The sequence below is a fragment of the Parus major genome, chromosome 1 (assembly GCF_001522545.3).
Source record: "Parus major isolate Abel chromosome 1, Parus_major1.1, whole genome shotgun sequence".
Classification (NCBI taxonomy): Eukaryota; Metazoa; Chordata; class Aves; order Passeriformes; family Paridae; genus Parus; species Parus major.
Window position 1 is genome coordinate 89,220,051 of NC_031768.1, and position 23,313 is coordinate 89,243,363.

Here is a 23,313-nt window from a genome sequence, read left to right on the forward strand (position 1 = left end):
TTAATCCAATTTGAATTCATTTAAGAAATGACCACTACAACACCCACAAACGGTGACATGCTTGGTCCTTCGCACTTTAAAGCACTTTCAGGGGTCAAGACAAAAAAGTAAACATGAGGAATTTTACCTTCATACTTGAAACACTGTACAGAATCTGAGCCAAGATATTTGTGATGTTTGCTATTAATGGTTTTAGCAACTCAAAATATGAAGCACAGCCAAATAATAATAATGACCAGCACAAAAACTATCCCAAGTGATAGAGTTTAATTAAACAAACAGTAAGTTTTATTAATGAATAGTTCTCTTGAAGAAAACTAAACCCTGTTATTTTTGTAGGACAGCTCTCTGTCTCTCTTGAATTGTTCTACACAGAAGTTTAATATACACCAGACCATACGTGAGCTTGACTTGAGCTCATGCCAGTTTAATGGTGCCAGGTGCTCCAGAGTCACAGAATGAAACTGGCATTCCTATGGTGCACATGACAGGTAGAAAGAACTCCCACTGAACCTAGGACACTTAAAACCAGACAAGAACATAGGGGCTGCTGGTCTGCAGGGCTCCCTTCACTGGTAGCACAGATAAAGATGTTCTGTGTATAGTTTTCTTCTGCCTCAAGTGTCCATGTCTGCTCTTGTAAATGCCTGAAATTAGGAAGATTAATACCTCATCTAGTGTCTGTGCCCATGCTTGGGAAGACTCTCTCTTTCACTCTCTCCCATTTACTGAATTGTATTACTGAAACATTTTCTAATGTTCTACAAATACTTTTTTCTTTTTAAACAAAACCATTGTTGATGTCAATTTTGGCTTCCTTCCAAAGTCTTCAAAAGAATGCAAGAGTTATGTGCATCAGTTTCCTGAGCTGCATTTTACTTTTATTTTAGCAGAATTAACTAATGAATAATGCCACTCTAAATATCATCTGCACAAGCAAATGAAAGGTTCTACAGTTTCAGACAGTGGCATCAGAAAGAAAATAATATCCCAGCCTTTCAGGTTTTCTGTGAGGATGATAATTTAGAAGTCTGAACTCAGAGTCTCTTTCTAGGTTTGTCACCAAGTAGTTTCCAATTAGGAACACATCATACACCTACCCATGCAATTTATTTACATTTATATATACTTTCTCAAGACTTCACTGTAACACTGTCAATTATTGCCATCAGAGAAGAACATTACAGACACAATTATTAGTTCTTTTTTAATGAATTAATTTAGCTGCCAATAGTGCCACCATATTTTAACATTATGCATGATAAAGCAACTTAGTGCAAGCATACACTGATACAGCATACAAGGCAGCAAACTCATTTGCAGAAAAACAATATATTGCATTTCTTCTGAGAAGAAAGAGCATATGCATATTGTGCCAAATGCTTATGTACAGAAAAAATAAAGTTGCAAATCTACCTTTGTAATGCTAATTTTCTGATTTTTTAATAAGTTTTTCACTCTTAAACTCAAGCCACAAAACTCTGTTTACATATTTCATGTTCATATTTTCACTGCAGTAATTTCTAAGCCCTATGTCAATACTTTTTACTCTGCCTTGCATCCTGAATTTTTCAATGTATACATTTTTGAAAAAAATCTACGAAACTGTATTCTGAGTACTTCTCTCTCCCTATATTAAACACACATTTTTTGCAGAGCAAGTTGCCATCAAAAAATGATCTTCCCACACACATAAGCATCTTTCCTTATTTATACGATCTAAGATCCTACCATTTTTTCTGTCTTTTAACAAAAAGCTCCAACTTTCCTAAATATTTCCAAAATCATTTTGTCTCACTCACAACAACCTGAGGAACGAAGCAATTTCTTCTAGTTCCATTTAAACACACAGGGATGTTTTGCCTTAGAGCTATGACAAAGTAAGGTAACAGAGAATAAAAACAAAAGCAAAACCTCAAACCACATAACCTTGCTCAGCTGCAACCTGCAGCATTAGGAGAAGAACTTTTAGTGGGAAGCAGGAACAAAAGGAATCGCTTGTTATCACTGCAATGCCAAACTAGAACAGTCTCAATTCTCCTTGGGCAGAAGATGAAGAACAGCACTACAAAGTTAGTGGTATTCTCTTCTGTGTGCTCCAAGGACTATCTTGCAGCTAGTTCATCATGTAAGAGTCAAAGCAATTCTTTTTATCTGATGCTCGTCTAAAAGGATGCACAGGAACACCTGAGACAGGTTAAAGATGCCAGAGAAATTTCACAACAGTGTATTCAGTGCATATAAGGAGTTTACTTCAGGGTCAAGGAAAACCAGACAAAAAATTCCAGTGGAAGGAAGAAGAAACATTCTGATTTTTGACAAAAGCAGTCAGCAGAAGATCAAGGTGCTTTTTTAAAATCCATTCAGGTCTTCTCAAGAGCACAAAATACTGTCTTTCAGATTTATAAACTAACCCAGAGTCTGATTTAACCCTCAAATAACAAAATCATAATGCTCTAGATTAAAAAAATAAGGATTAAAAAAACATCCCCCCCCAAAAAAAATCCTGACATAGGCAAGGGACTGGAAGTTGTCTTTGGAAGAGAAGAGATCTGAAGCTCCAGATCCCTTTTTTGATTGCATACCCCATCAGTAAGAAAAACTTCTGAGCAAACTATAAAAATATTTACCTATAAATTATATATGTAGTACTGTAATAATATGCTATGGGTTATAAAGCATACACAAAAATAGAATTAGGAAGAAGATAAAGATGAAAAACCGGTTTAGAAGATTTTTATTATGTTATGAAAAGTATTTTCCTAATATTCTTCTCACCTTGATGGATTACTCTGCATGCATCCCACTTTGGAGACTGATGCAGATGGCCTTTTCTCCTCCTTCCTACTTCCAAGGACATTATCTAATCTCTTGCAGCTCAGTGAGGAATGGCGTTTACCTCGAGTTAATGCAGAGAAAAATAACTATGATGGCAGCGATCCAGTGACTGGAATTCAAGACTGGGGAAGGGCAGAGGACAGCTGAGACTCTGCCCATTTTGTTAGGGGTTATACTCCATAACACATTCAGGAAAATTGGATATTGGTGGAGGCTAAAGCATGGAAGAGAATTTACTCATAAGGAGGGAAGTCATCAGAAGTATGATTAATTAGAGAAAAAAAAAAGTGAGCTAAATTTTAGGTTTTAGAGAAGGATAATGAGCTAAGATAAAGGATAATGAGAAAAATGGGAAGCAATCTATTTTGGTTGGGAAAAGAGATGATCTTCAATTGTTCTGGATGCTTATCAGTAAACTAAGGAAATATCATCCAAATAAATTAATCACAAAATGATTGCACACCTGGTGGAGAACACCACTTTTAGAAAAAAAATCATTGCTTACTGTTAACCTTAGAGGGCATTTCAAGAGCCTATCCCAGTTCACTTCAATTTCATACTTTCTCCTAAAGATTTTGAATGTAGACTCTAAAGTGTATATGCTATGTACTAACAAGACAAAACTGGAAAAGGTGGCAAATCCTCGGTAGAAGACATAACCGGAATGAAAATCTGTCTTTATGAATTAAATAAATTGTCATTAGCCAACAAGATGATGTTTAGTCAAGTCTAAAGCATCCATTTATTTTTTCCATTATTTTTTCCACACCTGCACTTTACTTTCTACACTACCCACAGCTGATGGCCGCGAGCCTTATAAAGTCACCTCTGGACTGGCAGAACAGGTATACAAACAATATCCCCTATCACCATTCAGACTCTGTAATATTGGGGCACCTGCAAAGACTGATGCAGACATGGGAGTGCCTATGCCTGAAACTATATTACACAGGATATTCTCAAACAAAGTAACTGCTGATTAAGAGATCAATTCCAAGTTTTAACTGCTGTAACCTGAAAAGGCGTATCACATATTGTATTGAAGGATTCTCCATCACAGCTGATAGCAGATCTTACATGAAGAGTCATCACAAGTTGAGGAATCAATGTTTTGACACCATGATATTATACAACATACTTGTAAGCAAACACTGCCATTACATTAAAGAAAGTGACTTTATATAGCCTTAATTAGAAAAATCAGTAAATACATATTAAAAAAAAGATATTGCACAAATTCTGATGCAGGCAGTGATCTGAGAAGAAAACAAACAACAGCTACATAAATTAATTCTCCGACTTCCAAACCCGATTTCCTGTCTTTCAGCATTCAGCCGCTTACAGGGTCTTAATGCTCTTTCAGAAGTGATTATAAACAAACATACGGACATTAATTGCAAATCTTTGAGCCCTCACAGAGAGTTTCAAAGAGAGGCCCACTGTGCTGTTTACTTGCATTTGCTTTCCCTCTCCTTAGGAAAGCACTCATGCTTGGTGCCACAAATGTTTCCATCAGAGCAAGCAGAATTGGCACAACTCCAAGACAAATTGCCATCTTGCTATTAGAAATGCACCAGAGTTGACAGAAGTGAGCTAATAAATTAAAATTCAAATATAAAGGGGTTAAGAGAAGCAAGATCTTCTTCCTTTCTTTTACAGGTGCAAGAGCAGCAGTGCTCTAATGAACTTGAATCTAAGATATGACTCATTACCTGTACTCTGAAGAGGGAGAAGCAGGGTATAAGTGATTCATTTAACAAGGTAACAAAGTCTCTTTCAATCCAAGAGAGCAGCGAAAGACAGAATGTCAAAAATGTATAAACATTTGTTTATAAGTTTGTTATCTAGTTAAATATAAAGATAAAATTTCTGAACAGTACTGAAAGACCAGCAGAGACTCATTGGTATTTATGAGGCATTGGTCCTACTCATGTGGGATACACAAGAGTGCAGAGTGGCACAGAATTGGAGTCCTGCAAAAAATATTTGGTAGAAAAATTCTGCTTCAAAAGCTGTCAGTCTAACCAGGCAAATCAAGTATGAGGAAAAAATGTTATACATTTCCCATTTGGAAGACAGAGAACCTAAGCAGTGAGATAGTGAGCCATGTAAAGATGCGATAGAAGGGGGATCTCTGGATCTCATGCCCAGTTTGAACTGTGGTATTTAAACAATACAGTCATCCAAGGAGCATTTTAGGAGGAGCTAAAAACTGCACGCTGATGGGTACAGGTCAAACTCAGACCATCACATTACAGTGACATCTTTGGTTCCACAACTGTAGCTGTTTTCCCTTCACTAGACTGTAACCACTGCAGTCTCGAGAACACACAAGGAGCAGATCCTTAACACTCCAATCCCTGAATGAGGATATTTCTGAATACTACAGATTCGGATGACGACCACGATCACCTTTTGGAAGCAAACACTAAACTATTGAGAACCACAGCAGTCCTTGCCACCTGAAAGCAGCAAGGTCCTGTCAGCTTTACTTTTGTGGTCATTAACTTCCAGCTTCAGGCAGATTGTGATGAATCACCGAAGCATTTACCAATGAAAAGACCCTTGGCTGAGAGGGAAGACCACAGGCAGGACTGAGGAACTCAATCCTCAACAAAAACATTCCAGTCTAGACATCGAATGTTCAGTTATCACAAAAATATATGAGTGATGTGTCTTCAGAACACACAGATTTCCTTGAGTTAAATTCTTTAAAATGCAAAAAAGGATCAAGTCCAGCACAGAACCAGCCCAAAGTTTTAGCTGAAAGAGCATCACAAACTGCAGGCGAGAATTACTGCCTCTTCCTTCATCGGTTTCTCTGACATTTTTAAGATTTTTACACCAAATATTTTTACACAGACATACAGATCAGCCAATTTAATTACAGCTCTTACTGTTTCCTCATATGAAAAGAATGTTGGGCTTTGTTTGCTTTTAAAATTGATGTGGTCTGTTCCCAACAACAATCATATATTCATGTGATCTTGTTCACAAAGCAGGAAGAACCACTGAGAGTACTACTCCATTTCAGCTTGAGTGAAGATTCACAAATCACCTAATTCTTTGTCTTTTATGGTCAAGTTACATCCTTGTCCTACCCCTAATGCTTTTTAGGCTTCAGGGTAGATAAGCAAACCCCTTTTTAATCAGTTTCAGCAGCTCAATGCAATTATTATGGAAATTAAAGAGGTATCTCTTCTTTCAACTCCACTGAATTACATTCAGAAGTTGCTAATCTCTTTGCAACTTAAAACTACAGTATTCAAGTATTCCCATAATCATGGGCATTAGGAGTTTATATACTCCAGTCATGCAGTAAAACTACTAAAGGCATTTATCTACTTGTTTTCAGAAGCAGTGTAGTTTAACTCTCTTCCCCAGCCTGAAGTTAGCAAACTGGATCATACAGTTTCAGACTAACAGCAAAGGCAATCCAGAAAAGACAGCCTGCCTTAGCTCCACCTGTAAGCACAACCAAAGAACCTGATTATTACTAGCCACTTGTGTTAACTCACGTTAAGTTCCCAAGAAGAAACAAGAAAGTAAGAATAAAACTATTAAACAGCCCAGGAGGAAGAAAAATTTTGTCTGTGAAGAGAGAAAATGCTTCCATGATGCAATTTTAGACTGGCATTTTCGGAACAGTTTCATATTATTGAGCTTTCTCCTGTTTTGTCAAAGCAGCTGCCTGTTTCCTTCTGACACCCAGATTTCTTTTAATCATTGAAGACAGGATGCTGTGTTCTGATGAAATGCCCTTCCTGGCCATGCCTGGTAGAGAGAATTAAAAGCCTTGCCAATCCTTTTGAAGTGCAAATCTTCACCAAGTAGGTTTCATGCCTCTTGTTATTGTTGCCTCTCTCACAAGAGCACAGTTTAGGTGGAACACAGAACACTGGACTGTTTAGTAATCTTCTAAAATGCATCTTGTCTTGCACTTGAGATCACATGATCACGGTCTCCACTTCCACTCTTCTCTTTCTGCATTCCCAAATCTCACATTGTTCAAGAAAAAAAACCTTGATAACTCTAGACTGCAAAAAATCTCATTCCTCAAGCAGCAGAATCTCTTACCTAAACATGGGTTGACAGATTTTCTTTCTTCAAGCTCTATGCCTGACCTGCAGTGTGCTCTGGAAGACATCTGTACAGGATGGGCACACTTGAGCCTCCAGCTTGTACTCTGACAGCACTTTGGGAGAAAACACACCCAGATGTATCACACTTAAATTGCAAGCCAAAAAGACACCAGCTTCTTTTCTGGCCAAGAACCAAGTACAGCTATACAAAGACAGTCCAGGGGCCCAGTCAGCAGTTTAAAATACATTTCTCTAGAGCACTGCACAGGATACAAGTTAATAAGCTCTGCCAGGGGGCCACAGCAGGTTATCGGTGGAGAATGAGGCATGCAAGGTGCTCTAAGGGCAAAGCAGTGCTGTAACTCAGCTGTAAAATAGAACTTGATCACAGATAGCAATGTGTATATGGAACTGCCCTTATATGTATTTAATTTTTGACCATAGTTTAGGCCATAGGACCATAGTTCTCCAGTAAACTGGAGAAAATTTACGTTATCAACCAAATTTCCTTCAGTATTTCACAACATTAACCTACACTTCATGCTACAGTTTCCCCTTCCTGATGAGCTGCAGGTGCAATTAGAGAAAGGCAACAATTTAACCATTAATGTTAAAAAGAAAAAGCAGCCCCTTAAGAACAACTTTATATTATCTAGAGGAACACCATGTTACATTCATCTCAATGTGCAGATAATTTTTAGCTCAACTAAATTAAAATTACTGTAACATAATTTTTAAGCAAAGACATTTCTCTTGAAAAGGAAAATTAAACATTCAAAAATTGGACTGCATGAGACACACATCAAATTATTGGTAATTCAGAAGCATCAGATGATTTAATATGCATTCACTATAAACTAGAAGAGAGGAATCCTTTCCTTCTCTCTGGAAGATATTTCTGCTCCAGCTCACATGCACAAACTCAGCAGCTCTGAGCTGAGAGAGCTCTTCCTTTGGTCCTACTGTGGATAAATTAAGCCAGACACTAAGCCGAGAAAAACACAACTGGACAGAGGGACTATCCGAAGGAAGCCCAGTGGGAAGCACAGATAGGTATTTTTTCTTTCAGTCAAGAAGACTACACCAAAACACCAACTGAGCCAACATACTCTATCCTTGAATTGCATCCAGTAGCAGAGAGACTGCAATACAAGTTACAGGATTCTCCATGAGCTCTTGATCTGACTCACAGATGCCCGCCCATGCCTCGAAGAGTAACACCCGTTACAGACGATATTACCAAGGATGCAGTTTCAAGAGAACAAGTCACTAGAATAAAAGAAAGGAATGCTGCAGTTCAGTTTTCATCACTATAAATGGATCAGCAATATTCACAGATTTTACAGAGATCTTCTTGCTGCAATTTATTTCAATTTGCAAAGCTATGAGAAGTGATAACCTTTACTTGAAGGGCAATTACTTCTTGTACTTGAAATAACAAAATGCCCTTTGCAGATAAAACAAAAGAAAAAAGCATCAATACTTTTAAGTCAGGGCATGCATTTATCAGATACGGTTTTAATCGAAGAGACACAGCATTCCAGCCAGAGGTCAGTGTGGAATAGAGGGAAATGACCAGCCAACATTCTACAGGCAGCAGCTTATCCTCTTGGCTGATGTTCAGCATAGCACAGGTTCCAACCCTACCTTCACCTATTTCTCCGTCAAGCTGAGAGATCCATGGTTAGACCAGCTGGTTATTTTCCAGACAGAGTGCCCAACCCACAGGGAATTGGTTCAAGTTACAGATGCAACTTTTAAGTCACTCTGCAGAGTATTCTTACTTTGAGGAAAACATGCATTAATTCTGATATGTTTTTCTCAGTTTTCCTTTCCCTGTGGCTCCAAGCCTTATCAAGCTGAAGCAGAGTGAAGCTGACAGGAATACTCTTGGAGATTTTGCCAGGAATTTGAATAGAAATAGAAAAACTAAGCAGAGCACGGACACTTTCCTTCTGCTGGTGTTTGCCAAAAGCTCTCAGTGGCAGCACAGACAAACAAAATGTGCTTGCAGAGTCAAGGAAAATCACACCAATGGGTTTTCATACACTTGGAAAGCTAACAATGATAACAAAACCACACAACTTCACAGAACATGAAGTTGCTCAAAGCAGAACTATTCTGAATCCTTTCTTTTTCAAGGAAGTTTTAGTATGCCTATTTACATTAAGACTTGCCAAGTCCTCATTTTGGCTGGTTAAAAGCTGTAAATTGTTGTAGTAGTAGCATCATCTAGCACATACATGGCACTACACGGCAGATAAAGCTATCCAGAATGACTGAAAATCATTGAACTCAAAGGACAAGAACCAACAGCATAAAGATCAAACAGGACTGGCTACATTGTGTGAATATATAGAATGAATGTGATTTTTTTCTAGTGGCTGGAAGGGACAGAATACAAAAAGAGATGTACTAGAAATGGACACAAGACTCCACCAGAAAGGGTAAGGCAAAAAATCAGGGAAAAGGGAAAGCATAATAAAAAATTAACAAAATAGATAGGACAGGCTCAAAAGTAATCTGAATCAGATGAGGAAGTTTTGAAGCTAATGTAGAACTTGCCTGAGGAAGTGTGAATTCAAAAGGATGTGTTCTGAGCAGCTCACTAGGGATGAAGTGAGGAGCTGGGCACTCAGGAGAAAAGGCAGTAACTCCGGAAGTCAGCACACAAGACCAAAGCAAAAAAATGAAAGACTTTTAACCACAGAAACGGGGCCCAAACCATGCAAGTGCTCAGCTGCACACAGGCTGCCTGAATGTGATGTTATGTGCCTTGTGACAGGTACAGAAAACCATTCTCTGAATGTGTTATGTGCAATTCTGTTAGGAAGTACACAATGGACATTGTGAAAGGCTGACAATAAAACAAGTTGGTTAAAATGATATTCAAGATGTTGTCTTTCCTTCTATAAAACTGATACTGTCACCTTCAAATTTTTCTTCCCAAATTAAATTTCTTATCAGTACCCAGAATAAGAAAGGCATCCGGATACCCAGTATGTTATCATTACAGTGCATTTACAGGAACAACAAGGCATCCCCACAAAATCATTCACCAAACCAAGAGCAAACTGTGGGAGGATGAAAAGCTGACAAGTAATTAACTGCTGTGATCTCCAAAAGCAACAAAATACTTCAGTGATTACAACTGCAGTTAACAACATCCCAACAAGCATCACCTTTCTGATTCACATTACCCACTTGTCTTGTTTCCTTTTCTTTCCACTACTATTCACACCTTATCATCTAACTGAATGTTATGGTGAGGGCACAATGTATAGATGGACATAAGAGATCAACTGTAATTACAACGTACTGGTAACACCAATATTTTTCTTCACAGTAACAGAAGTGAAAGAAACATGAGACTGCGTAAAAATTATATTGCAATGGTGGAAGAGAGAAGTGGAAAAATTACTTCATCTAGCCTTATGCTTTCTAACATCAAATTCACCTGCTGCACTAGTGAGTATCCTAACACAGTTTGGTATTTAGAATACCTAAGGAAATCCAGGGCTGAATACCAGTGTGATGTACTGCAGAATCTCATTTCTGCCACTTCTTCATTTCCACCTCACTCTCCCTTTTGCAGTTTCTAGTCACATACTCTCTTTCAAACTGACCTTGAATTTGACACAACTCCAACACTACACTAGATTTACAAATATGATTAGGGTATGAGAATAGGATACATTAGAGACCTTCTCCAGCCAGATCCAATTAATCACACTACAGAAACACACATCCATGAACATAATTTCCAGTGCTGTGACATTCCATAGATTAAGCAAGCCAAGCCCATCTGTAGAGAGAAAAGACAGAGCCCTCTACCGGGTGAGAAACGCAGCTCCTCCTGTCCTTCCCCCGCACTCCACTGAACACTCGTGGGCGGATTTAATTCTCCAAACATCCAGTCCACAAAATGGTATCGAGTTGTTTAGATTGATCTGTGATTCAAGGGATTGGCCTGCAGAACCCAATTTTCTGCAGTTTCTTCATTAAAAAGCAGAGAGAAGAACATTCTTTCTATACATTTAAGAGACTAATGTAACATCCTGTCTCTAGGTGAAACAGGAAAACCCAGTGTTCCCTTAAGCCAGTGTCCACTGTCAGCTCAGGTCTGGCAGTAGACCGAGTTCAGTAGTGTTATTCACATCACACATCTCACAGATGGCTTTTCTTACTCCTCCTCAACTAAACTCTTTCCTTGTACACCCTCTGCCTCAAGAGATGGCCCTTATCTTGTTCAGGGGAATAGCTGAAACTTTCCACCTGCATAAGGCTTCATCACAGCAGCAGCTGCAAACTATTGCTCACATGCAGAATGAGGAGTCATGAAATACCAGAGTACGGTCAGACAGCTAATGATGTCGCAAGGGAAAGACAAGGATCAAGTGCTTATACTGGGATATTCCAGGAAAACAACAATCCTTTTCCTTTCTCAGTCATCCTAGCTGAAAAAGAAAGCTAGAAGTAACAGTTTTCATTAATCAGCATTCTTGTTTTCCCTCCTGTAGATTACAAAACAATCACAGAAGTGGCTGCTCAGCCTGTAACAACCCAGTCTGCGCCAAGTCACATCAATAGGCAAACTCTTCAATCAGAAAGTTCTTCTAAGGCTTGCTACAAGCTTCCATTGCTAGTTTTGTACAATAAAATCATGCTGTGATCACCCTGTTTGCCTCTAAAACCAGAGGTTACTGATATTGCTTCCTTGGAGGCAACAGTAAAAACCACCATTGAGGAGAAAGTGTGACAGCTGGAGATGTCTTCAAGCTCCTCGTGTAGAACAGATGGAGGTACAACTCCTGACCTGGGCATGCCATACTCACAGTTAACAGGCACTCACTCGCTGGCCATACAACCAAGCAACTCCCTCAACACAGCATGCATCTCTTTTCACTTTTCAAAAGATCTCCTTGTGAGTTAGAGCAGCAGAAAAACTCCAGTTTTTGGCCATCATCTTGACTTTCACTGTCTCACATCCTGTCCTTGAACTTCAACTACCAGATTAGATTTGCTCAACCTTTAACAGCATAGAAAGTCTTTGGAGGATTTTGGGTTAAGACATTTAATGGCAGAAAAAGGGATGGAGAAAAAAAATCTTATAATGCTTTTAAAAACAGAGAAAACACACTCACAAAGTAACATTTCAACTATTTAAAATCTACATTTAAAATTACTTCAGTGGCAAACTTGCTACTCTGTTCAAAATATTTTTTCCAAGTTAACTGAACAGCAGTCAAAGTACATCTGTACCTACATGCCCTGAAAACACACCCTTTTCATTATCAATTATTTTCTCTCAAAAGACTTGTCTACCCTCCAAAACCATCAATAATCCCATTTTCTGATGAAAATATAAACACTTCAGTTTATTTCAACATTATTCAGAGATGGTGTAAAGAACAGAGCCAAAAGAGAGCTACTTGACCTGTAAGAAACAAAGGTCTGCTAAATCTGAGAGGCAGACACAGATGCTGTGGTAAAAATTAAAGAGCTCTTCAGATCCAAATTATGAACAGGCTCTTCATAAGCACTCTTAATTCACAAATTTCAATTAAATGACCACAGTATGGAGTGGTTCTGGAAATCTCTTCACCATTGCTAATAAGGAAGGGTAAGAGCAACTCTTCCAATTCTACAATTGCTCAGAGTTTGCATTTGAGTTGTAGACAGGAAAAAGGAAAGTAAAGCAGAAGAAAACACGGGACATCTAAATCACACCCATCTCTGAATGCCAAGGACAAAAGGCAGGCAGTGGAAGACGGTTTTTTTTAACAAAAAACTCTCAATTTAAGTGCAGATTGGGCCAGACTGGTGCAGAGGATGCCTTCCATGTCCTACCTGCTCCATGGATTAACAGACTAAAAGGCCCTGCAGGTCTTTTAATTCACAAAGTTTTATCAACATGGATGCAGTCTAAGAGCAGCTCAGGTCAGCTGTGACTGAAGCTACGTGGCTTTAAGCTACCCTTCAGCAGTTGTACTGCCACAACTTTCCATGAGTGGGAGAGGTTTATCTTTAGCACTGACAGGAGCTAAAGACATTCTTGGAAAAGGATGGCTCTCCACTGTCTAATAAACCTTGTCTCTCTGCATGTCTTGACCTCATGAGCTTCTTCTGTGAAAGACCTAGGGGTCTCTCAGGTCTTTTCTATTACAGAATTCCAGAGCAGCAAGAAGCATGCAAACAGATTTCACTGCAATATAAAGCAGATAGACAACAGTATCATTGTGCATTATCTAGATGAAGCTACCATTGACTTAAAAATAAGTTGAGAAACAGAATATACATGAATTCTAGGCAGGTATGTTCAGACTGAAAGTAAGTGGAAGTAAACTGACAATCTTGTTATTTGCACAAATGCTGACAGAACTCCTGGGAATTGCTAAGAAAACAGTACTCAGCCTTTTCCTCCATCAGAACATAAAACACTCCATGTGCTGGTGAATGATTTCACATTGTGGACACAGCCAGTGCCTGTACTGCAGGCAGACCCTTGGTTGACCTTACCAGTTCCTGGAACATAGGCCTCGGTATCAAAGCCAAATCCCAGCATTATTATTTTCAGCACCTCCTTGACAGGCAGTTCTTTGCTCTCAGAACTCATTGCCCAGAGGCTGGGAGGCAGTAGCCACAGGCCTTTGCTAAATGCTACACGTCCCCTTGGGATCAGTGTCTCACATTCCCCAGTGTATGTGTTCTCTGCACAGATTCTCTACTCTCTCCTTACCAAAGCAAACTGCAAAAGCACCATTTCCCTTCAGCCCAACACACAACTGTAGCCACCACAGATGATCATTAACTGTGGAGGGCATGTAGAGTTTGCACTCAGTGGTGAGCACAGAAATTCCATGCTGGCGCTGCTGCTTTGGTGCTCCACAAGGAAGCAATTTCTACACAGTGAGATGTGCTGGATTTCATCAACAACTGTCACTTGACTTAGTGGATTCTGCTTCTCTAGTGCTAAGTAACATCTTCATGGTTGCTCGAGTAAAAGGAGTTTCACAGTTTTACTTTGGAGGCAGGAAAAGGGAAAATGATACGCTGATGAACATTTCTTGGGTGTTTGCACTTGGCAGATTCAACATCAGTAACCCTAGATTAAAAGCTTCAGTGTTGCTAAACAGTCAAATTTACAGATTCTCATGACGTTAACTGACACAGAACATCATACTTCAATGTATCCAAGAGCTCTCCTGACTTTTGTCCTCTTGCTTTTCTGAAAAAGTAAAATCAGGACAGAGAATTCAAAAGGAAAAAATTAAAAAGTAAAGTAACACCTGACCTCCCTGCCTTCCCCCCAAAATAATCCCAGATTAGACTAGCAAAACAGAATCTCACCAGGTGTAGGTGTTCTTCCTTTTATTCCCTGGCACAGAAGCACAAACTAGACAATGACACCCAAGAAAGACTCTCATTTCATATGCATGAGACAGATATGCACTATCCACTGAGATTTCTACATGAATAAGAATCTTGTTTACTCCCAACCACAGACCAGTCTGTAATTAATTTCTTTCAACTTTCGTGAGACTGCCTTGCACCAGGAAACCAGGTTGTGGAGTATAACACACTAGGCCAGAGAACATTAAACAGTAACAACTCACTGCTTGCATGACCAACTAAAACCAACTCTACATATGCCCTCTCTGCAAACTACATGGAAGTCTTATAGTTTACTGGCAAGACCAGGTTATACTGAAAAGCCATCAGCTTCCAACAGGACAGACTGCCTTATTCACCCTTGAGTGTAACTTCAGTAAGATTCCCATTTCTCTACTGCTTGCCACTCAAAAGCATTTCATCAAGGCTGCTATTAGTCTGTACAGTCTGTGTAAGTCTGTATTCACTACGTTTGTATTTTGCTCAAACATTTACCACCTGCAGAAACAGAGTGCCTTCTAGCTCTGGCCAAACTCAAGGAGAATTTTCCTAAGGCTCTGTCTCCTTTAAGTCCAGCACTTAGAGGCAGCAAGAGCACTCTGTTAGCTGTATCCTTACCTGTCCTGGGGTCAAACAGCTGGTTGGCCTCCAAATCTGTGAAAGTGCTGAAGCAGATGGGGCATTTAAAAGAGGCGCGGTTGGTGGAGTCTCTCTCGTCCGTCTCAATCCTACGGCGCATGTGGTCCAGCTTGTACTTGACCACGTTGACAAGCAGGCGGTAGTTGATGAAGTAATAGTTATGGCGCGTGGTTTTGCCATCAGGAGCTGTCTCAACCCTCATCCTGCATTTGATGAACTTGTCACCCTTGAGGGTGTTGAGGACAGCCCTCAGCTGCTTCCTGTCGAACTTCAGGAGCTCCAGCATGTCCTCCTCCTTCACACAGGGGTTCCTGATGAGGATGTCCAGAGCCAAAGCATGTTCAATGCCATAAAAGCCACGCACCACATATTTGGCAAGGCGTTTGAGAGCTGCTGGGACCTCAGTGAGGACGTCTGGGTCAGTCATAGCAGGTTCAGATTGTGAGCTTCATGTATACTGCAACAAAAAAAAAAGGCAGATGGGTTCTAAGCTAGTCTTCTAACTTCCAAAGTTCTTATTTCTCTTACTTAGAGGTAAGAAAAGGATGGGGTGTTTTCCACTTCCCTTTCCTAAGCCTTGTACTGTCTCCTTAGGTATCAATAATGCTACAGAAATAGGAAATTATATCTCTCATTGAAAGCAAAATGATGTGAAACATTTTTTTAAAAGCACACAAAAAATGAGTACCAAAACATACAGCAGATTTCATTTGCATTCAGCCACAGCCAACACAGCTAGAGTAAGAAAGCTGTCTTGAAGCTGAGCTCCAGGAGACAGCTTTGGGATAGCTGAGACTTGTAAATTGGGAAAAGCAGAATATGGCTACAGCAGGAAAGGTCCTAAGACAGCCCAAGAGTGAAGTCTGAAGGCCTCAGCAGACATCACTTGTCCCATTGTAAGCAGCCCTGCCTGGTTTAACACCCCAGCCATTCCTGGGCAGAGATGCACTATGAGGACAGCTTTCTGTACACGCTGGTATGCATTCATGCAAAAGCTCCCAGCTGCACCATGAGAACAGATACTTGCCCATAGACAGACCTCATTCAACTATCTGCAGCATGAAAAACATTAGCACTACCAACTCCTGCACCACAAACTGCTTCAGCCTTGTTCTTATAAAAGCAAATGGGTCCTTACAAAGGACTGAACTTTCATTTAGTCCTACATTCAGGCCTTAAAAGCCCATTAAAAATACAGCATTATAAATGAAGCAAAAATCAAGACATACCCAACATGAAGTGATGATGTGTTTAAAGAAAAAGTGTTCCATGAAGTAACCTTTGAGTTACTTACCACCACTTACCAGGCTGTCTGTGACAAGACAATAATTTCTAAGTACTCCATTTTCACTTCACTTTTCTTCACCATAACATCAAGTGGCACAAATGGTTTGTGACTATTAAAAGCTTCTGTGACATACATGGCAACATATGTAAGATCATATGCAAGGAATTCCTCACATTGTCACCAGATTTAGCTCACAGACAACAGCAGTAATTCAAGGGAAGAAAGAAGTATTAGAGATGCTTTTGAAATACCTATTCAGAAGATTGTGCTCCCAGCTAACATCAAATAACACTCTGAATTAACTTTTTCAGTATGTGTTTTCTTTGCTAGTTTAGGACACGAGTAACCATTTCTTAAGCAAAAGGTTCCTTCCACTGAAGAAAACCCACCTCACCCTAATTTTGGGTTTTTTTTTCATCATTGCTATGCAATTTTTACATGTGAACTGAAACATTAAATTGCAAAACTCTGCCAATCTCAATTTTCACTTCCCTCAGATGTCGCACACTCTGTATATACATCTCCCCAGTATTCAAGGTGATCAAATAAAGCAAAAAGTGACAGCAGAAGAGCGGATCTGGATGAGTATCCTCTTTATTCATTACTATCATAAAACCTGTGATAGGCCTCTTAACAAACACCATTACACAATTTTTGTCCACTCCCCACACTAAGACAACCCTCTGAGATCATCAAATCTGTATTGTAACGAAGCAGCTGCTGACTCCACATCAGCTAAGACTTCTCCAAAATCTCTGATCTTTTATCACAGTAGCCTCCTTGGATTTTTTTTTCTTATGAGAAACAGTGTACTTTCAAAAAAGTGTAGTATTTCCCACTTAGGCTTTACTCCTCTTCCACCCCTACCCTCTGCTGCCACTGAGGAGAGATGTTCCTCTCAAGGGTTATGGGCGGAACAACTTCAAAGCAATTAGACTGTGGAATGTGAAGCTTCACAGTAAGTAAATCAACATTATCCTGTCTTTCCTGCCTGTTGGATAGGAAAAACACCACCTCTGTGTTTTTCTTTTAAAACACTTCTCTGCTCCAGCTTTTCTTTTCCTCTGACTTAGGGCCAAATGGTATTCACAGTGCTCAAACTGAAATTAACTGAATGACATTTGTTGACTGCTGGTGTGCAGGCTGAGAACAGCTCACAGCAAACAATGCCTGGATGTCCAGCTACAGCTTCCCCTTAAGGAAATTAAATTAAAACACATCTATCACATCACAAATTAACCATGAAACAAGTACTTCTAGAGTCAGCCAGCTTTCTCTTGCATGCCAGAGACACAGTGATTTATCTCACACAAAGGAGAGCTTTACAGAGCTTTGCATTGAAGGTAAAAGTGTTAGCAATAAATGATGCCCCATCAAGAGTTAGCCATATAGTATTTTGGAATCTCTAAGTCAGACCAAATCTAAATACTGTCACAGGATATTGTCTATAAAGATCAACATCATTCTGTTGGTATTTTTTCAGTCTTTCAGTACTTAAAGATAAATCTTGGTTTTGACTGTATCTGTCAGGAATATACTGACACTACAAAACAATGTCAATGCAGAAGCTGGAGGGAATCCTTGATTTATTCAAATTGATTGAATCTTATTCAGAGTTAAAGCACAGTAAAGAATAAATGTAAAGATCAATTTTAAATAAAACCTGGCACCCCAGGAGAGTTAAAAAGTCAAATTTTTAAAGTCAAAAGTTAAGTGCTGATCCGAAGAGCAGGCAATCCTCTCTCCTAACAAACCACTTTCCCTAAAACTTCCTTGCAGAAAAACTTGGTGATGCAATTCGCAGGGGCACAGTGACCTTCAGACATCAGTCGAATTACAAAAAAAGAGAAAAGTGCTTTTAAATAAGCACATCTCACTCTGGACACCTCACCTGAGAGCTGATGGAAAGCACTTTCTCTGCATTGATAAGACAGCTGCAGATTTCCACAGACACTTTCAAAACAGGTTTAAAGTACAATTTCCTGAATAATGCACTCAAACAGCTTAAACAGAGACTACAAGAAACCAATAAATAAAATCAACTCCAAGAGTTTCCAGCAACAGTCAGAGATTTAATAATATTTCTTAGTGTCAATCACTAGAAAATATTATTTTTCATCTAGTGGGACGAGGAGTTTTAACACATTTTCTTCTACTCTGCTGGCAATTTTTGAGTGATGTCCAAATCTTTTATGTCCTCAGGCAACAGAGGGCACTTTGACTGTGATATTGTTTTCTTCCAGGTGGGGATATATGGAAATACAAGCATGCTGAAAACATCAGAATCCATTCCTTCCTGTTATCCTCCATTTCAAAAAGTGGATTAACACACTAAATCCTGCAGAAGACGGTCTTTGAGTGAAACAAACAACTAACTAGTGCCATCTTTGAGGGGGAAAAAAAAAATTAAAAAAAAATTAAAAAAAAAGCAAATGCATACCACTGCCAGATCTCACCAGGCCAAGCTGATGTCTGGTCCATGAAGAATCCAAGGCTTTTAGTCCCTAAACTGCAAATTCTTACCATCTTTCACCAGGCAAAAAAGACACTGATTCAGCTCACAAAATTCAAACACAGGGGAGTTTACCACTGCATCCTTTAGCAATGATTTCACCTTCCTCTGAAGCAGTAAGTCAAACCTGAATTAATTACATGTGCAAAGAAATATAGTAACACCTTTTAACAAGGTTTTAATGGACATGCATCTGTTTCATAATAATGCCTGAACTGACCTTAATAATTTATGAACATCAAGGAATATTTTCAGGTGAAAAAAAAATATAATGGCCAAGATACTCAGCTGTGCCAGTAAGCACCTACAGCATCAATAATAAGGCACAATGGACAGCATCATATTCAGAAACAGCCAAAAGAAGAACTTCCAAATTTAAACAAGGACTTTATTAAAAGAGACAGTTGGTGGGGAAATTGTTCTGGGTAATTACGTTAATACAATCCCGTATTATGGGTACAGGAGGAAAGCAGACCTGTCTGTGTTAACACAGTAGGACAGCAAACCTAAATACACATCTGTTAGGTTTTTAAAATTGCTGTAATTGAAAGAATTAATATTGATGTGTCTATAAAAGGCAACATTGGAAAAAGAGACCTACAGTTACACAACATAATCAGATCTGCAGGGTGAAGAAAATCAGGGTACCTTCTCCAAGACTGAACCTAAGGTTGCATAAAATGTATGAGGCCTTCAGCGTAACCAGAGATGCCTGAAAGAATGTCAGGGGAGAACAAGTGACTTGAAAAAAACCCTTCAGTATGATAGGATGAAAGACCACACAAAACCCAGAAACTGAACTGAGCAAACACCCCCATTTCCAGGACTATTCTGATGCAACATCAAAGCAACTTGAACCCTTCTTCACCACATACAACAATTTCAAGAGGTTTCAATTTCAGTGAGTTCTAAGAGTGTTAGAGCTATTTGTGCTAATGAAGTTAGATCTGATTTTATTCCTGCTCTTCCTCACTAAAACTGAGACAAAAAGTGCTAGAAGGGTGATAACCTAGAAGCCACAATGTAGATGAACATAGTACTAGAAAATATGAAAACCTACATCACTTATTGTATTAATAGAACTTTTATCCAATACTGCAAATGTAGATCATCCTGTTTCAACATGTAACTTTTGAGACTTATATTAATTTTACCCAGAAAATTTAATGGATCTTCAAAAGCAGAATCTTAAAAAACGAAGTAGACTGCTCTTCATACTCATATGGCTATACAAAGCATTTGTAACACCCCAGATCTCTTTTGGAGGAAAACTTGGGAGCTGCAGGTTTGACTGTGAACCTAGGTTATCAGACACACCGTTAACACTGACATAGTTTCTTCGGGTGAAATCAAAATCAGGTTATAAGAAGAGAATTCCCTCACCCATAAATGTGGTGAGTTCAACAGGCTTCCCTTGGAGCCAGTGCATGCCATACCCTGCTCCAGCTGTCACTGCTTGCAAACACCAGGTCCCAGTTTTGTAGTCTCTCACTCTAATGAGGTTAAGCTAAGAGAAGCAATCCTCAATTCCTGAGAGCAGGAAGGGAAGGCATAAATTTCAGAACTAGTGAGAAAAGAAGCCATCACAATTTTCTATGTCTGTACAACGTAACCCCAGACACTACTCATCCCTTCCAGAAAAGGGCACAGAATCTTCCACTTTCAAGTCCTGTTTCTGCTTGCATTTCTCTGTAGTGAGCCCAGAACTGCCTTTATCCCACATCAATTGCAAAATCATCTTCTGACATTTTATCAAGAGCTTACTGAGTTTCATTCCCTGAAGAGTTCATGAACACTGCTGCTCAGCCTTCCTTCGGCACTACATCTTGATGAGAAAAAGTGTATTTTCATTGCAAGACCTGTCTTGAAGCATGAGGGCAGAAAAGAACAATCTGCTCTCACTAAAATCCCATCTTCTTTGTTGGCTTTCCATAAACTGAGACCAGGAGGCCACAGGTATTCAAAGGGTTTTCATCACTCAGGATGAGAAGCTGTGCTGCAGCTGCACACAGAAAGGCTGAGGGGCCTGGCTAAAATGAGGGCGTTTTCCCCTAATTCCACAAGTAAAAACACACTGAGCCAGATGTAATAAGGACCACACCAGGCAGAAATTGAACAATGCAAGCTCAGGATGTAATCCTCAATCACTTTTATAATCTTAAACCAGCATAAACAATAGCAAGGTGTCAGGAAATTAAAGGACCGCCTGTGTTCACTTACACAAGTGGATGAAATTTCCTGTTACATCTTAAGTCAAATTGCACCTTCCCCAACTAAGGAAGTCTTTATTCTCCTTCCTTGCCTTTAGCCACAAGCCCCACCCTTCTGTCCTAATTCTGGCAGTTCACTATTCACTATAGCAATGTGAATCAAGTTGATAAAAAGTGAAAAACTAACATGCCAAAATAAAGAAGTGGGACATTCCAGAGAGGGCAAAGGAGAAAAGTTCAAGAATTTAATAATTTATTTTACCAGACTAGAGCCAACACAAAACAGAGAAAAGAATGCATGGCCAAGGATGTAGATGAGGATGGGGAGCTTTCCCCACACGGTGGCAAAATTGACCTAACTGTAATGTGAGCCACTAGAAAATTTTAATTATGGATACCAGAACCTCTTGAAACCTACCAGGAGAATATGTGTTATATTGGAGGCATGTGAGCATTGGCCTCCACATAATGTAGTTGTAAGGTTTTAGGGGTTTGTTTAAAGGGAAGAAAGCAAGATCATTTCTCTCACATATCAAGCCTAGGAAGTCATGATTACACCAAAGCACAGTGGGCTTATCAGAAATGTAGAAAGGAATGCTGGGGTTAAGAAAAAAAAAAGCAGTAATTGCTTTTCACATTATGGATTTATTAAGAGCTGGAACTCCACACTTTTCATCATGATAAATGATGTGAGCAGTATTGCCTTTTGGAAATTGCAGAAAGACAACGAAAAATTATGGAAGTATTGAATCCAGTACAGTTTTAGTGCACTGAGTGCAAGCAAGGGGGTTTATACCATGGATATTAGCAATAAAGAAACAAAAAAATCTAAGTAACAAAACACCAGATTAGCTTTAATTGACATAGTTTCTTGTTTAGAAGAATCCCCTAAAGCATCCTGTGAGAAAGTGAGCTGTATGTCACAGGAAGTGGAAGGCAGGAATGTAATTCCCATCAAGCCTCATTCCTGCCAGAAAGGCACGTGCACCTCTCCCAGGCGCATGGCTCTGCCCTCTCAACACCATTCCTTGCACCAAACCGATCACTTAAAGGTAGAAAAATATTTTTTTTAGTTTTTGCTATGTTTTTTAACAGTTTAATGAGCTGGTGGTGAACTCTGATAAGCAACAGAACCAGCACATAAAAGAGGATGCCCCTGCACTGGGAAACATGAAAGAAAAACTCCACCTTTGGTGGATGAAAAATATTAAGCTACCTGGTCTTCATGAAAATGCACCTTAGCTGTGCACAGCTGAACTCCCTTTTCAGAATGCTGATCTCCCTTGTTCATTCTGAGCCGCTTGGAAGGGCATAAGCCTGACAGCTGGACCCGTTTAACAACAGTTCAGTGCCACTAAGAGATGTGATGTTTGCCTGCTTCTCAGGGAACCAGCACGCTCCTGAGGCCAGAAGAAATGTAATACACAAAACACAAACAAGCAAAAAAACAACAAAAAAAAAATTTTAAAAAAAAAAAACAAACCATAAAACAACCAAAGAGAAGAAGAAAAAAAAACCCCACAAACCTCACCCCGCTGACCTGGAAAACTGAATGGTTACACCGCTGGCTGGTTGGCTCCAACCTGGCAAACAGGAATGAGCTCGCTTTGCCAGTCAGCTCCCCCTCAGATGCCCATAACCCTGCATCTCCTTTCAAATTCCAAACCACACAGACCTCCCGGACTATAATAGCAGGCTAAGCTTTAACGCCAGTCAGGGGGGAGAATCCCTGTGCCGTCGGCACAGCTTCCCATTCCCTACCCACTTTTATGTGTTGAGGTTTAAACATCGAACTGTGTAGGTTTCTGTAGGACAAGAGGAGGTCAGCAGTACCTCTAAAAAAAAAAATAATAAAAAAAAAAAAGAAGACATATCAAAACAAAGAATCCTCAACAAACACCGCAGGAGGAACGGCAAACGGTGGGAAGGAGCCAAGGCGAGGAAGAGGCCCAGACGGGCACAACGTGAGGGGAGCACGGGCCCCGGGGGCCGCTCTGTGGCACCCAAGCGCCGGGCCGGGGGCCTCCGCGGGCCGCAGGCACCACCCCGCTCCCCGGGGCCGGCACTGACCTGGCGCCGCTTCCAGCTCTTCCCGGCTCCGGGCGGCGCTTCCAGCGGCTCCGCCACAGCGTCACCGCCGCGCGCGCCTCTGCCGTCAGCGGCGCTGGCAGCGCGTGCGCCGCGCTGCACCGCCCCCTCCCTTCCCGCGCGCCGCGCGCCGCCCGAGCGACGGGGAAGAGAGCCAATCGCCTGCTCGGACAGAACAGCGCCTTCCCGCCCTCACGGGGATAAGCCAATCAGAAGTGAGAGCCGCGCCGGCCTCTGGAGCAGCCAGCCAATAGGCTTAGAGAA

At 40.1% G+C, this 23,313-nt stretch overlaps 1 protein-coding gene across 2 annotated transcripts in view; it reads right to left on the reverse strand.

The window, feature by feature from the left end:
- The window catches only part of GTF2E1 (general transcription factor IIE subunit 1), a 48,714-nt gene extending 25,575 nt beyond the window's left edge, over positions 1–23,139 (reverse strand). The window contains exons 1-3 of one of the 2 annotated variants that reach the window (XM_015641639.3): positions 23,032–23,132; positions 22,178–22,361; positions 14,931–15,408 (exon numbers count right to left, since the gene is read on the reverse strand). In XM_015641639.3, the coding sequence (XP_015497125.1) occupies positions 14,931–15,378 (448 nt within the window). In that variant the 5' untranslated portion in view covers positions 15,379–15,408; positions 22,178–22,361; positions 23,032–23,132. Of the gene's footprint in view, positions 1–14,930; positions 15,409–22,177; positions 22,362–23,031 lie in introns of both variants that reach the window. The other variant, XM_015641629.1, reaches the window with a different exon arrangement.
- Positions 23,140–23,313: the final 174 nt, after the last annotated feature.